Genomic DNA, 13,305 nt, shown 5'->3' on the forward strand with positions numbered 1-13,305 from the left:
CTAGAGTCCAGATCCCTAAATTTCTAGATCGTCAGACCTTCAAACTCCTAGAGTCCCTTCGTTATCGCGTAGTCTGACCAGACTAGCGCGTCTACCCTTCGAGGACTGCTGTATTGCTCTACAGATCAGGCCACGAACCGTACGACGGAAAAGGCATACGAGGGATCGAGAGGGGAAGATGAACGCAGGAAAAACGCGTGCAGGTGGAGGTAATCGGTGTTGGCTGTCGCGAGCGACGCGAGAGAAGCTCGGCGCTCGCGCGATAAGACGCGTGGCTAAACGACAGCGGTCTGGAGCATCTAAACCGACGATAGTAGGGGTCGTTCGAAATGGAATGGGGGGGATAGGGTGTCAGGGGTGAACGAAATGGACGAGGGACGGCGTGGGACGCAGAGGGTTGCTGGTAGTGTGTATTGATCGAGCTAGAAGAGCACCCCCGACTCCGCCGTACTTCGTACGAACGCCCACGTACGCGGTGTTTCGCTCGTGTACGATTCTTTCTTCTTATATCGTCCGTTTCCATTTCACCCTCGCAACCGTCACCTCTTCCACCCCCTCTGCCGGCCCTGTACCCGCGATACGGACGCTTCTTTGCTGCCCGTGGACGTCGCACCGAACACCTAGCGGATTACGCGGCTCCCGCGCCCGATTAATGGTCCACCGTGTAATTCTATTTGGCATCTCTTGCGCCGGCGAGAAAATTGATGGTCCCGCCCGTTCGTGGAACGGCTGAGATTGCCGGATCCGTGAGTTTTGAATCGGCGCGTGATCGATCGAGAATGGTAATTAAACCGCACAGACGGAGGCGGGGAATCGCGAAATTGACGGAGCGGTTGAACAGTTCGTGGAAAGTTTGAAATTCGCGAGTTGTTCGCGGGGCAGGCTTGTCTCGTTTAATCGTAACCCGAAATCCAATCTTTCCACCCCTCCGCGGGGCCGAAATTACGAGATTACGAGGCTACGAGCGTGTTTTAAACCCTCGCAGCCTCGCGTTTCCATCGATCCTCGTCGATCTTTAAATATCTACGCTTGTTTTCGAATTTATCCACTTCCATCGCGTAAAAATCCATTCGCGAATACTCGATACTCGAATACTCAACCGAGACACGAGCACGTATGCGAATTCTCGCGACGGGAGATCCTGCGATGGACATGTCTCACGGTGCCCCGAAAGGATTCGGTATCCGATCGATCCACGCGATTTTTACGCGTCGAATCTGCCTAATGCCATCGACATTCAGCAGCCTGAGTTCTAACCAGGAATCGCGAAGTTGCGTATACCGTGATCACGATTGCGGTAGACAGAGAACTTGCCGGTGTAATTTACGGTTCAGCCAGGTGCGTCAGAAGTTGCTCACCTTACGACCTAATTGGGTTTAATTACAGCTGACTGAAAGTTACGACGGCGGCGTGCGTCCGTATACAGGGTGGATTACAATTACGAGCCGCCGACAGCTGATTTCAGTTACCGCGATCGGCCTTATTACGCAGCCGCTATGATTTCTCTGCGTTCGCGGCGCTGGCCCAGCTCTCACCCCCGTGGTCGTAACGGTAACCACCGATAGTTTCCGCTGCAATTTTCCCCGTTATCTCTGCCCACTGTCTCCGCACGCGGGTATCTCCGCGATAACGACGCGGTTCTCCGTTAGTCGCCTCGGCAGTCGATTTAGCAGTCGCTTCGGCAGTCGCTTTAGCACCCGCCTGAACGACCGCTTCCACGACCGTGTGTCTGAAGGTAATCACGAGGAGAGCAAACAGAGCGACTAATCGATCGAGCTGGTCGCTTAACGTGACTCGATTCGCGCTTTGATTAGAGGCTGTCATTAGCACTGCTCGTGGCAATCTCGCGATCGGGCTAACGTTTCGCCTACCTTTCGCGTTAACGTTGTTTGGCGTTGAGACGGCGATTTTACAACGCGCAGGGTTCTCGAAACGGAGCGGAATGCCAGAAGCACCGCGAGGAATTCCGCCGTGGGAACAAAAGAAGCTAAATATTGACGCTAGTGGGTCGCTCGAGGTTCCGGCCGACCCTCGGACCGTAAGCCGCGCTTCCGTCACTCGCGTTCCGCTCAGGTACGCCTCGAGAACGTAATAAGCGAGCCGGGAAACGGGATTTAAATGTGCGAAACGTCACGAAAGTCGAAACATTGTTCGCGGAAGAACGCGAGATCGATCGTTTCACGGTTGCCAGCTGCGAATCGGAGAATCGGCTGTCGCGAAACTTGTCGCGCCGACGATCGATAGGGAATTCTCGCGGAGGTATTCCGCTTGATCGATCGTCGTCCGCGTGCCGACCGCATTTATGCACATTGCCCTCCTAACTTCTGGCGAATTTCCAACCTCCTACCCGTGCCTTTGCTAACCCACATACTCGCTTAAAACGCTGTTATTAAGCTCTGGACAGTGGACCGCGCGGAACCTCGCGCTATCCGCCACTGTTTCCCGTTCCTCGCCTCTTCTCCGACAACCGGTCTTCCGCCATGCTCTGTTCTCCGCTACCTTCGCTTCCGTTTCTCGTTTCCTGCTCTCCATTTCGGCCATTCGAAGTCACGTCCGAAGAAACCAGCACTCTACACCACGCACAACACGTGTAGAAGATCGGTGATCGGTCTCTCCGGTCCACGTCGGATTATCTGTTAAAATTCACACACAGGGAGGTTAATTTGGCCTGCAAAATTATGCACTGCGATTTATGCACCATATATATTTATGAAAGAAAAATTAAATGAAGCTTCAAACGCAATCCGGCAATTAAGCGATACGCGGAGGATTTCCCGGTTTCGTTTGCATATTTCGATCGATTCAAAGGGGTCACGCTCAAAGGACCGATTAATAGGGTGCACGAGAAATTAACGCGGGGAAAATTATAATTAACGACTGCCTGCTGCGCGACCAGTGTGAAACCGGGAATCAACATTAGGCGAGCAGCAAACGCGGATGACGTTTCGTTCGCAGCGCGAGTCGAGACTTATTAAAGTTATTTAACTCGTTAGCGTTCGATGGTGAATCGCGAAACGGCGGGACCCGGGACGAAGGTTGGGAAATTTAATATCGAGGCGACGAAGACCCTGACAGTCTACGTCGTCTTAAAATATGGCCGAACTCGAGGGAGCTGAGGGATAAGTGTCATTCAGGGTGGAGCACCCGGTCCGGATAAAGGATAGAGTTTCTGGCTGTCAAAAGGGATCGCGAATCCCTCGAATAATCTCTCCCTCTTTCTCTCTTCTCTCGCGTCTCGATACGCCGTAAATTAATAACGTATCGGCTGCTGATAAAGACTTTTATTCTCGTCGGGGTATCAGCGTCAGCCGGATTTCCGTTCGGTCGCTTTATCCGGCAGACAAATATTTCCCATCGAGCAGTTCGTTGCACGCCGTGCAGCGGGAAGAGTGGATTATGAATGGGAAAGAACGGCGGAAAACGTGCCACTGGTCTCGGTCACCGTAGCGGGAAAAACTGCGCGAACGTCCCGTTCGAAAGATCGAGGACTCCACTTTTCTTGGCCCGGTGATGGATAACCGTAATCTACGCGGGGCAAGAACTCTATCGAGGGCTGCTCTTGCAAGAAAATATCGCGGAACGTTCATAAAAGCGTCATAGTTTCGAGGAGAAAACGCATTGGTCCGAAAGAGATCGTTCAAAGGTTCGGCTCGCGAGCCGACGAGCCAGGCAGAAGATCAAGGCTGCGACAGACAGGGTGCAGGATACAAAGGGTAATAAATCGTCGAAAGGTAGACGTCAGCGACGTCCGGGACCCGGCAGATCTTGCAGAAAAATCAATGTCTCCGAAAGGGTCCCCTAGAAAGGGGAAATAATTAACGAAAGATGCCGGAAATAAGAGATAACCTATCCTAAATTATCTACGGAGTAAATCGCGAAAATCTACCCGGGAGGCAAAGAATGGTTGGGAAAAATATAGATCCTCGATACCGATAAATCTCGCGAAGATTAAGCACCGTCCCAAAGTCTGCTGGCCGCTATACGGTTTATTTGCGAGAAAATTGGAATCCCTATGGCGATCGGGGATTAAAAGTTGACCGGTTGGAGTTCGAAGGAGACGCCGAAGACTGGGCCGAACGATGCTCAGGAGAGGCGAGCGGCGTTAGTCAGCAAACCGCTCGGCTAATCCCCTAATTACTTCGACATGGTTAGCGACCCTGTACTAACCACGTCGGTGCCTGGCTCCGTTCCCCGATCGTTAATTAAAATGGCACTTCCTTGCAGCCGCGGTAATTTCCAGCCGGCACGGCGCGCACGAGTCACCACGGTCAATCGAGCTCGTGTTTAAACTATCCCGAGGAAGCGAGACCTAGGGAAACGGGAATATTCGCCATCTTTGATCCTCGTTTTGTCACCGCTGCCACGATTCGCGTAACCGGTTCTATCGTTTCGTTTTTAAACTTCGGAGCGAAAAGCATCGGTCGATACGACACTCAGAGAATGGGCATTATGGCGAATTTAATTGTTTCGACGCGTGGGTGGTGACCTTTTCCCGGGAAAGCTGTTTTCCAGCGTCGTGACGCGATTTCTTGGAAATATGGAGTCGAATAAAGCTGGTATCGGGGTTAGCCTCGTATTTCGCCGAGTTTTTGCAGGAATAGACACGGTTGCAATTGTTCCGGGAAAACGACGTCGATTTCCAAGAATATCTCGCGACGGAAATTTCGTTAACTGGAATTTCCGTGGAAATTGAATTTTCGGACCGACGATGTAGCGAACCGCGTTTTCCTAAATTGCCGGCAGTCTCGATATTCCCAGCGCGGGGAAGTGAAAAATTATTCCTTTTTTAACCGGAAGGTATGCCGGATACGATGCGTTTTACCAGCCGTATTAACGTTCGATTCGTTCGCGAAAAACATGGAGGGGAAATTTTCGCTCGGATAAATACCGTGCCCGGGGTAAAGGCGAGTAAATCGAAGCTTAATTATGCAAAATACCGCCGGCGAACAGTTATTCGCTGCGCTCATAATTACCCCGGATTCATGACTTCGTAATATTCGCGTCAATATGATAATGCAAACCCGGCGACCGCGATGTAGCTATACGTAAATCGGAAACCATCCACTCTCCATACCGAATCCACCCTCGAAGAGTATCGAGGAACGTCCTACGAGAGGTACACCCCTGTATTCGCGATTTGCGACGAGGTTGGTGAGCGTTTTACGCGACGATACAGCGACGGAAACCGTGACTAGACCTATTCGCAATGCTATCCTTGTTGGGAAAACGGTAGAGAAAACGACAGAGAAAACGATAGAGAAAATGAAAGCATCGTGGTCATCTACGATCGATCCCCCAAGTAATGCGCTCGGCGACGTGCTGATTCAGGTACCGCAGCGAGGGTGTTGCGGAGTCTGCTCTGGTCGACGACACCCTCAACGGAAATCCTCGATCTTCGTCGTCGTCTTCCTCGATTCTGCCTCCCGTTCAGTCAGCATCCGCGGACACGGTCGACGCTGCGAATCTGTCCGATTCGATAAAGTACGTACGATAGAGCCATTCGTCGTACCCAGATACCCGTAGACAGCTGCACCGTTCTTAAACGAACAAAGTTGTTGCTTCACTTCTTGTTTGTTTGATGTTCTTATACGTATATACCGTATACATATATATTACATATATATTGTTGTTGTTGTTGTTGTTATTGTTGCTGCTGCTCCGCTGCTACACCATTCCGTTTGCCGCTCTTAGCGACTAACTGCTAGCCCCGTGTTTGGATACTTGTTCCCCGTATCCGAGTAATTCAATGGCTGACCCGATGCGACTTCCACCCGTAATCGCGAGCTTTTGTAGGCGACGATGCTCCTCGCTGCTCCGTAGGAAACTCGAGCCCGAGTTGTTGTTGCTTATCTTTGTACCACCCGCCTCCTCCATCCAACCCTGTAAACTCTGCAGTATTGTAAAGTTGTGGCTGCGGACGCGTTCGGCATTGCATGCTAGGTACACCGCGCAGGTTCGAAACGTGGGCCGCGTGATCAATCGAGTAGTGCCCGAGATGACGCGTCGTCTTCCCGTATTTCCAGCGACGTTGGCAAACATGTTTGCCGAAATTACAACGTCGCGTAAAGGATCAACGAGGAAGCGAACGATCGCGAATTCGTATCGAGGATCGTGATCGAAGTTTCGTGTGATCGCGAAACCTCGTCGCGTAATCTCGATCGATCGGGCACTCCGTCGAGAACGGGAGCGGTGTAAAGATTCTGCCCGACGCCAGGTAGACTCGTCTCTCCTCGAATTAGAAAGTGAAACGAACTTTTCCCCGGCTACGATCTTTCGGCCGCGCCTTTTGCACGCGAGAAAGTGAGCGTCCGAATGCCGCCGCCATTGCCGACGAATAGATTTTATTCCACCGAGCGGAACACGGCCGAGCAAATCGACTCCTTTTCGACACAGAGATATACGTACATAGAACTGCGAACGTTCCACTGTCGCTGCACTGCTTTTATCGTAATTGTTACGTAGCATGACTCTTCGACTGTTCATGCATCTCGTAGATTATGCATCTTGCCACCATTGCGAGAGATTGCGAAAGTAGCGGATTGTCTGCAAGTACGGGGACCTAGAAAGATACGTTTTTTGAGAAAGCATCGATTTGTCAACCTGTTCACGGACTCTCGTGCACGTCTCGTTACTTCTGGTCATTTCTATTCTCACCTGGTACGTGGATCGCGAACGACGCAACGTCCTCAGTGAGCAGGCTCGGTGACGCGCGTGGAATCATCGACGACCGCGATTCGTCGATCCTAGATCCAAGATATTATTTACCAGCCAATCAATTACCACGCGATCCGATTCGTCGTAACCCGATAGACTGCTTGCTTGCTCGACGCAAGACGTACATCTCATCGACGTGGACTCTTCGGTTTAGCAGCGAGTACCCAAAGCTTCTTCGTTGCGATAAATCCTCGTCTGCTGGAAGATCGCGCAAGTGTGTACCCGGGCGCGATGATGACGCGTGTGAGAGAGTGACATCAAAGTAGATTTCGTAGGCCGGGATTAGCGTGGTTGCTTCGCGTTCCTCTTGCTTTCGTTGGGTCTGTCAAAGTGGATTGGCGGAGTAAAGGGAGTGATTAGAATCGCGCGGTGTATATCGTAGGGTTCGTTCGAGCATCGTGATAATCTCGGGCTGTGGGATATTACAGTTATTGCGAGAAAGCGGATAACGAAACGACAGAGATGGGAGGCGTTCCGCACGTGGAGGGTGGACTGAACAGCGAGCTGTACGCGGTCCCTGTGAAGCGGAGGCAGCCCAAGGATCAAAAGAACAATGCCACTCTGCAGAACAATGCCCAGGAGAAGCCGGCTGAGGTGGATACCACCGATTCTGAGGACAAAGATGAGAATCTGCCACCCGGATGGCAGAAGCACGAGGGTAAGTATCGATGAATCGAACTGTAAATACGTCTATAGACCAAACGGACATGTCTTCGACTTAAGGAATCGAGAAATATGACAAATTTTCTTTTTCTATGAAGCGACGGTGTTTAGACAGATTCGAAGAACGATGGGAATTTTTTCAGACGAGAATGGACCTTACTACTGGCACGTTAAGAGCGGAAACATCCAGAGGGAGCCACCAGAGGCGCCGCCACACTCCAAGAGAGAGTCGCGCAGGAGCCTCATCAAAGACAACGACAGCGTGAGTAGATACTCGGAAGCTTTATATTCATGAAACGACGATATCGAAATGTTTCCACGTGTCGATGTTACCGATACAGATAAACAACTTCCACACCCTGAGCGGCATGGTGAACACCGTCACCCGTAGTAACACGAGCTCGGCTTTGGATCAGGAGTTGGAGAACAAGAGAAAAATGGAGCTGGCTCTCAAGTGAGACAACATCGATACTCGTTTGTCCGCTTTTCCGCGATGTAACGGTCCATTTCACCCTGTGTTCGTTTTTCAGGCGACGGAGCTATCCCGCACGAGCAGACTCCGAGGGTAGGGACAAGCCTATCAGATTCGCCGTACGTTCTCTTGGGTGGACGGAAATCGCGGAAGAGGATCTGACGCCTGAAAGAAGCAGCAAGGCGGTCAACAAGTGTATCGTGGACTTGTCTCTGGGTAGAAACGATCTCTTGGATGTGGTTGGACGGTGGGGCGATGTTAGTGCCTATTCTTTGCTCTGTTTCGTTGTACGATAACGAATGATGGTCGTTAATATACGAGATTAAACTTCTCAGGGCAAAGACCTGTTTATGGACCTGGACGAAGGCGCCTTGAAGCTGATAGACCCGGAGAATCTCACCGTGCTCAACACACAGCCGATTCACACGGTGAGGGTGTGGGGTGTTGGCAGAGACCATTGCCGGTAAGTGAATCTTAAGAGATAATGGAAATAGCTTTATACATCGTTAACGCATTTACGATTCGTTTCATGGCTGCTTCGTTGCGACGATGCTCGCGCAGTGAAAGGTAAGTGATATGTACGAAAGGATGACATTTACATTGTTTCGCAAGTGAGTAACGCGTGAACGTGTCATTTGTCGCTCAGGGACTTCGCATACGTGGCAAGAGACCGGTCGACCCGAAAACACATGTGCCACGTGTTCCGTTGCGACATACCGGCGCGCACAATCGCGAACACGCTCCGCGATATTTGCAAGAAGATCATGATCGAACGGTCGCAACACCAGAATCTCGCGAAACCGGTAGACATCAATGGACGAACAAGCTTGGCCACCCGGCCGACTAACCTACCCACAGAGCATCGACGCTTCCATAGAAACGGACAGGCCCTAGTCAGTGAGTACTCGAGAAGCGTTCCCAGAGTCTGTGGAGGGTCTGGTTTCGCGATAGAGCTAAAAGTACAAACGTTGACCTATTTTCAGCGCAATCATTCCCAACGCCGATGGAAGAACCGAAGAAGGTGTTGCGAGCGCAATATCTCGGATCTATGCAGGTTTCTCAGGCAACTGGAATGGAGGTTCTCAACGACGCGATAGATCACATCGTTGCTAACACGCCTATCAATCAGTGGCGAAACGTGAACGTTGCCGTGGCGCCCAGTATGATTTCTATCCTTACACCGAACGTGAGTGGGATCTAGGTCTGGTAATATCTCTAGCTAGGGAGTCGAGGGAAATAACGACGCTCGTTTCAGGAGGATAAACTTATCACCGAGTGTCGAGTACGTTATCTGTCGTTCCTCGGTATCGGTCGCAACGTGAAACAGTGCGCCTTCATAATGCACACCGCGCAAGATCTCTTCATCGCACACGTCTTCAACTGCGAGCCTAGCAGCGGAGCCCTTTGCAAAACCATCGAAGCCGCTTGCAAGGTAGCTGATTTCGTAGGCAACTATCCCGCGTATTCCTTTGGTCTATTTCAGTGTACATTCGATACTCGATTATGCACACAGCTGAGGTACCAGAAATGCTTAGACGCACACCCGCAAGGCTTCAGAAACGCTAGCAGCCTGAACACCCCGAGTGGCAAGGGTCTTGGCGCTACCTTGAAATCTCTGGTCGGCTCTCTGACTGGGCGTAGGAATAAGCAGGGTGAGTCCTGAGACGAGGCTCTCTCGCTGCAGGTAAATAATCGCATTCGTAATGGTTAGAATACGTAATCGTAGGAAGTAAAGAGAAATCTGTACGATCGAATAAATACCTTCGTGTCCGATGAACCATACCACATCGCCAATGATAGAACACTGTGTTGTAGCTCATACCTTCGCTCGTTCCCTCACAGGAACTGTGGCCGCTGCCTGCTGAGCGAGAAGTGATCAGACACAGACATCTGCAGTCGCCCCTGACCTTGAAATACTTCAGCGGATCGCCTCCGAGCGCATCTCTCAGGTCACTCCTTTCACCCTCTCTGGACAACAGGCGTATTCAACTGGCCCGTTGGGAGAGCAATCCTTAAGAGGAACAGAGCCGCAGGTCAAGCCAACTCTCGAGAAAGAAGAATGAAAGAAAGAAAGGAAGGGAAATAAAAAGAGGATCGTATTCTTACGTTAACGACTGAATCGTGAATTCTGCAGAGTGCTATACTAATTACCACAGCTATAGTGGACTACGCTTACGTGTGTCGATATGATGTTATGTATGTTACACGCAGTGTCTGACAAAAAGAAAAAAAAAAAAAAGAAAAGATAAAAAATATATCGTCGGAGAAGAAAGACGTGAGAAGCTCGTGGATTGGTGCCACGGATGCGGAGGCAGGATTCTCCTCAAGGTCGAAACGTCCCTTGGCAAAACGTTTGCACGTTTCGCTCGGGATCACGCCCGGAGAAAACGAAGACCGCGTTATCAGCGTCTGAGGTCCTCTGCTCGAAGCATACGCGAAAGCACGCTCGAGGACCGGAGGGTATCCTGCACGGATTGGTATAGGATAGAACGAATATCTGTATATATACGGGATGGTAATTTATCGCGCTAAATTTAGTAAATTCGCTGGATTTAAAGGAAGTCCAGAAGAGAAGAGTGAAAGTGGAACGATGCGTGAGTGACGGAATGACTGAAGTAGCGTTTTAGCGTATCCACGAGGCATTCGAAGATTAAACAAAAAGACAAACAAGCTATAGAGAGCTTAAATGTATAACTTACATGTGTATTCTCGGGTGTACAGATTAGAGAAACGAGACGAGGATGACCAGACCACACGAAGTAAAAACACGTAACACACGTATTATATAGAAAAGAGACACGCATAGAGAGATGATACCCACGCGATGGAATACACGAGTACACACGTGTGCATGCATACGCATACACGGACACAAACGCGCGTGCGTACAGATACACGGACATTTACACAGGCAGGTAATAGGGAGTTTATTTTTTATGGCGAATTATAGAAGAGTTTGCACCTTTTTGAAATGAAGGCGATACGATAAATGCTAGCGCGACCGTCCTTTAAATCCACGGGAAAGAAGAGACCGAGACGAACTTACCAAGCCACGTACCGATCTTGACACTCGCAATAAACAATATATATATATATATATATGTATATATACATATACATATATATATACATAAATATATATTATCGTACGCACAATCGTTGTGCAATAACGCTAACGCCTACACAAAACGATTAACAACTTCATTCTGTTGAAACGATGTAACGAATCGTTATCGTCGTCATCATTGTTGTCGTCGTTGTCGTCGTCGTCATCGTCGTAACGCGCCTCGCTGAACAAACTAATTATCGCTGAGCTCCATCATGCGCCCAAATGTCGCAATGGCGTCGAAGATTTGAACGATAATAAAGTTCCGTGTGCGAAGAGAAGCAAAGGAGGAAATAAAAATGGAAGAAAAGGAAGGAAACGAAAGAACACGAAGATCCAGCAGCTTGCCCAGGGAGAGCTTATTCACCGCCACGACGATATCGTTCCCCGGAACGATTCGAGCATCGACGCTATACGACGCTATGTGTCACGCGATCACAGAGAGAAATAAATATATTGCGTACACGTATATTATCCGCAGACTCATTATTCGCACGTGCACAGCGTCGACTGCACCCTATCACACGCGACGAGCGTTCAAAGACATCGTAGAGTTAGAGCTGACCGAGCGAGGCTAGCACTCGGCTCTGTGTTCTATCGGTGAACGGAAATCGTGGCACGTCTTCACAAAACGTTACATCAACGCGCATTGTACTCCGCGAAATCATTGTAACGCACGTACGTTCGCGCGTACGTAACCACACAAGCACGACATCGACGATCCGGAAGGAAAGCCGGAGTAGCGAGGGAATTTGGGACTGCGTGCCGGCTGAAGGATCGTCGCTTCGAGTGCTCGCGATGCCTAATGTCAATCAGTAGCTTAGAAACCCGTGAATAATTAACCCGTACGTGTATCATCGTGCGCGCCGTTCTACCTTCGGTTCGTTTTCTATCGATAGCTTTAGGCATTTTTCCATACGCGCCGAATTTTTTCAGCAATCGCAGCGAATTGTACAGAGAACGAAGAAGAAGAAGATGGTCTACTTCGTCCGATCCTTGATTATTTTCGTACGATAACCTCGCGATTAGACACACGTGACGATGTCGCGAACCGACGTCTCGTCCACGTTGTTCCGCCTGTAATCGAACGACTCGCTGACTGACAACCAACGGCTACCGCGGACTAGCTTTTATTCTCGCTCGTTCAGTCGTCGCTTCTCACATTTGACCGGAAAAACGTTCCTAGGTAACCGCGGCGGTGCTCTGATTCTCCGCGCGCGGACATGTCTCGAGACAAACAGGCGGAAAAGTGGCGTTCCAGCGATCCAGAACGAACGAACGAACGAACGAACGAACCAGAGAAATAAGACGAAAACGGGACAAGGAGCGGCAAAACTCACCGGTCGTTTACGTAACAACGCATATGTACTGTCAGCAAGAAAGCTACCGGGGGGGCCAGCAGTAGGCCAACGTTAATGTCCCGGAACGTGATTCATCGTGAAGGGAAAACGCTTCCGCGAGGCAGAAAACAGGAGGAATGCCTGTGCTCCGCGCTGGAGAAAGGCGGGGTTTTCTTGCTCGCAGCGCATCCTCGTCGTCCTTCGATGACGGTCACGTCGTGGGAGCCATCGTCATCGCGAAAGATACAAAGTTGTGCGGGACCCAGAACGAAGAGATATTTCTATGTAGCGTTTAAATAAGGATGGCTGGCCAGATAGGAAGGAAGGTTGAGTGGACGGTGCGTGAATGTGTTAGAGGGTAAGAAAGAGGAACGCGTGCGTGGTGTAGGCTGCTTGATGAGGGATTCTCTTGTGACAATTATATCTAGATGAGGCTGTAAGGATAAGCGACGGATGAGTCGCGAAGATGGTTTTCATTCTTTGTACATAAAAATACATGTTACGAGGATCACCTGCCTTTTACTATAAAGAAGACGTGGAAGAAGGAAGAAAAGATGCGAAACGTAGCGATTATTAAGAGAGAGATGAGAATGCCGCGTGTGCGAAACGCCTCGTCTCTTGGCTGAATGTTATTATCTCGGAAGAGAAGGTCCTCGAAGGCCAGCAGCCATCGAACCGCGGGCCTTTCTGGAAATTCCCTTTCGATCTATCCGCCGCTTCGAATTTCCTTTCACCCGTATCTTTTTGCGTTCCTTTCGTTATCTGGTCACTCTCAATCTCTACGCGGGTAGGCTTGAGAACCGTGTCATGAACAATAATTAAACGAGACGTCGTCGCGCGACGAGGCCTCCCGTGGCACTCGCGTTCCGCAATCTCGGTTCCCCAAGTTTTACACGAAAGAACCAGCGGTGTTTCTTCTGCTATTGATATATCGTTGATACGATTTCTTGCTTTGATATACATATATATATATATATATATATACAAATATATATAGTTGTTGAATTTAT

General features: G+C 50.0%; 1 protein-coding gene across 1 annotated transcript; it reads left to right on the top strand.

The window, feature by feature from the left end:
- Positions 1 to 5,328: 5,328 nt before the first annotated feature.
- Positions 5,329 to 9,916, top strand: LOC108552463 (protein Fe65 homolog; the record flags this gene model as incomplete). The annotated part of the gene is made up of 12 exons (XM_017907024.1): positions 5,329 to 5,481; positions 7,143 to 7,372; positions 7,521 to 7,639; positions 7,719 to 7,831; positions 7,908 to 8,106; positions 8,185 to 8,312; positions 8,411 to 8,416; positions 8,496 to 8,746; positions 8,833 to 9,035; positions 9,105 to 9,281; positions 9,363 to 9,501; positions 9,692 to 9,916. Coding segments are annotated over 12 exons (1,741 nt in total), but the record flags the coding sequence as incomplete, so codon positions are not given.
- Positions 9,917 to 13,305: the final 3,389 nt, after the last annotated feature.

Source organism: Eufriesea mexicana, unplaced genomic scaffold (genome assembly GCF_001483705.2).
Source record: "Eufriesea mexicana isolate 0111107269 unplaced genomic scaffold, ASM148370v2 scaffold6846, whole genome shotgun sequence".
In the NCBI taxonomy this organism is placed as follows: Eukaryota; Metazoa; Arthropoda; class Insecta; order Hymenoptera; family Apidae; genus Eufriesea; species Eufriesea mexicana.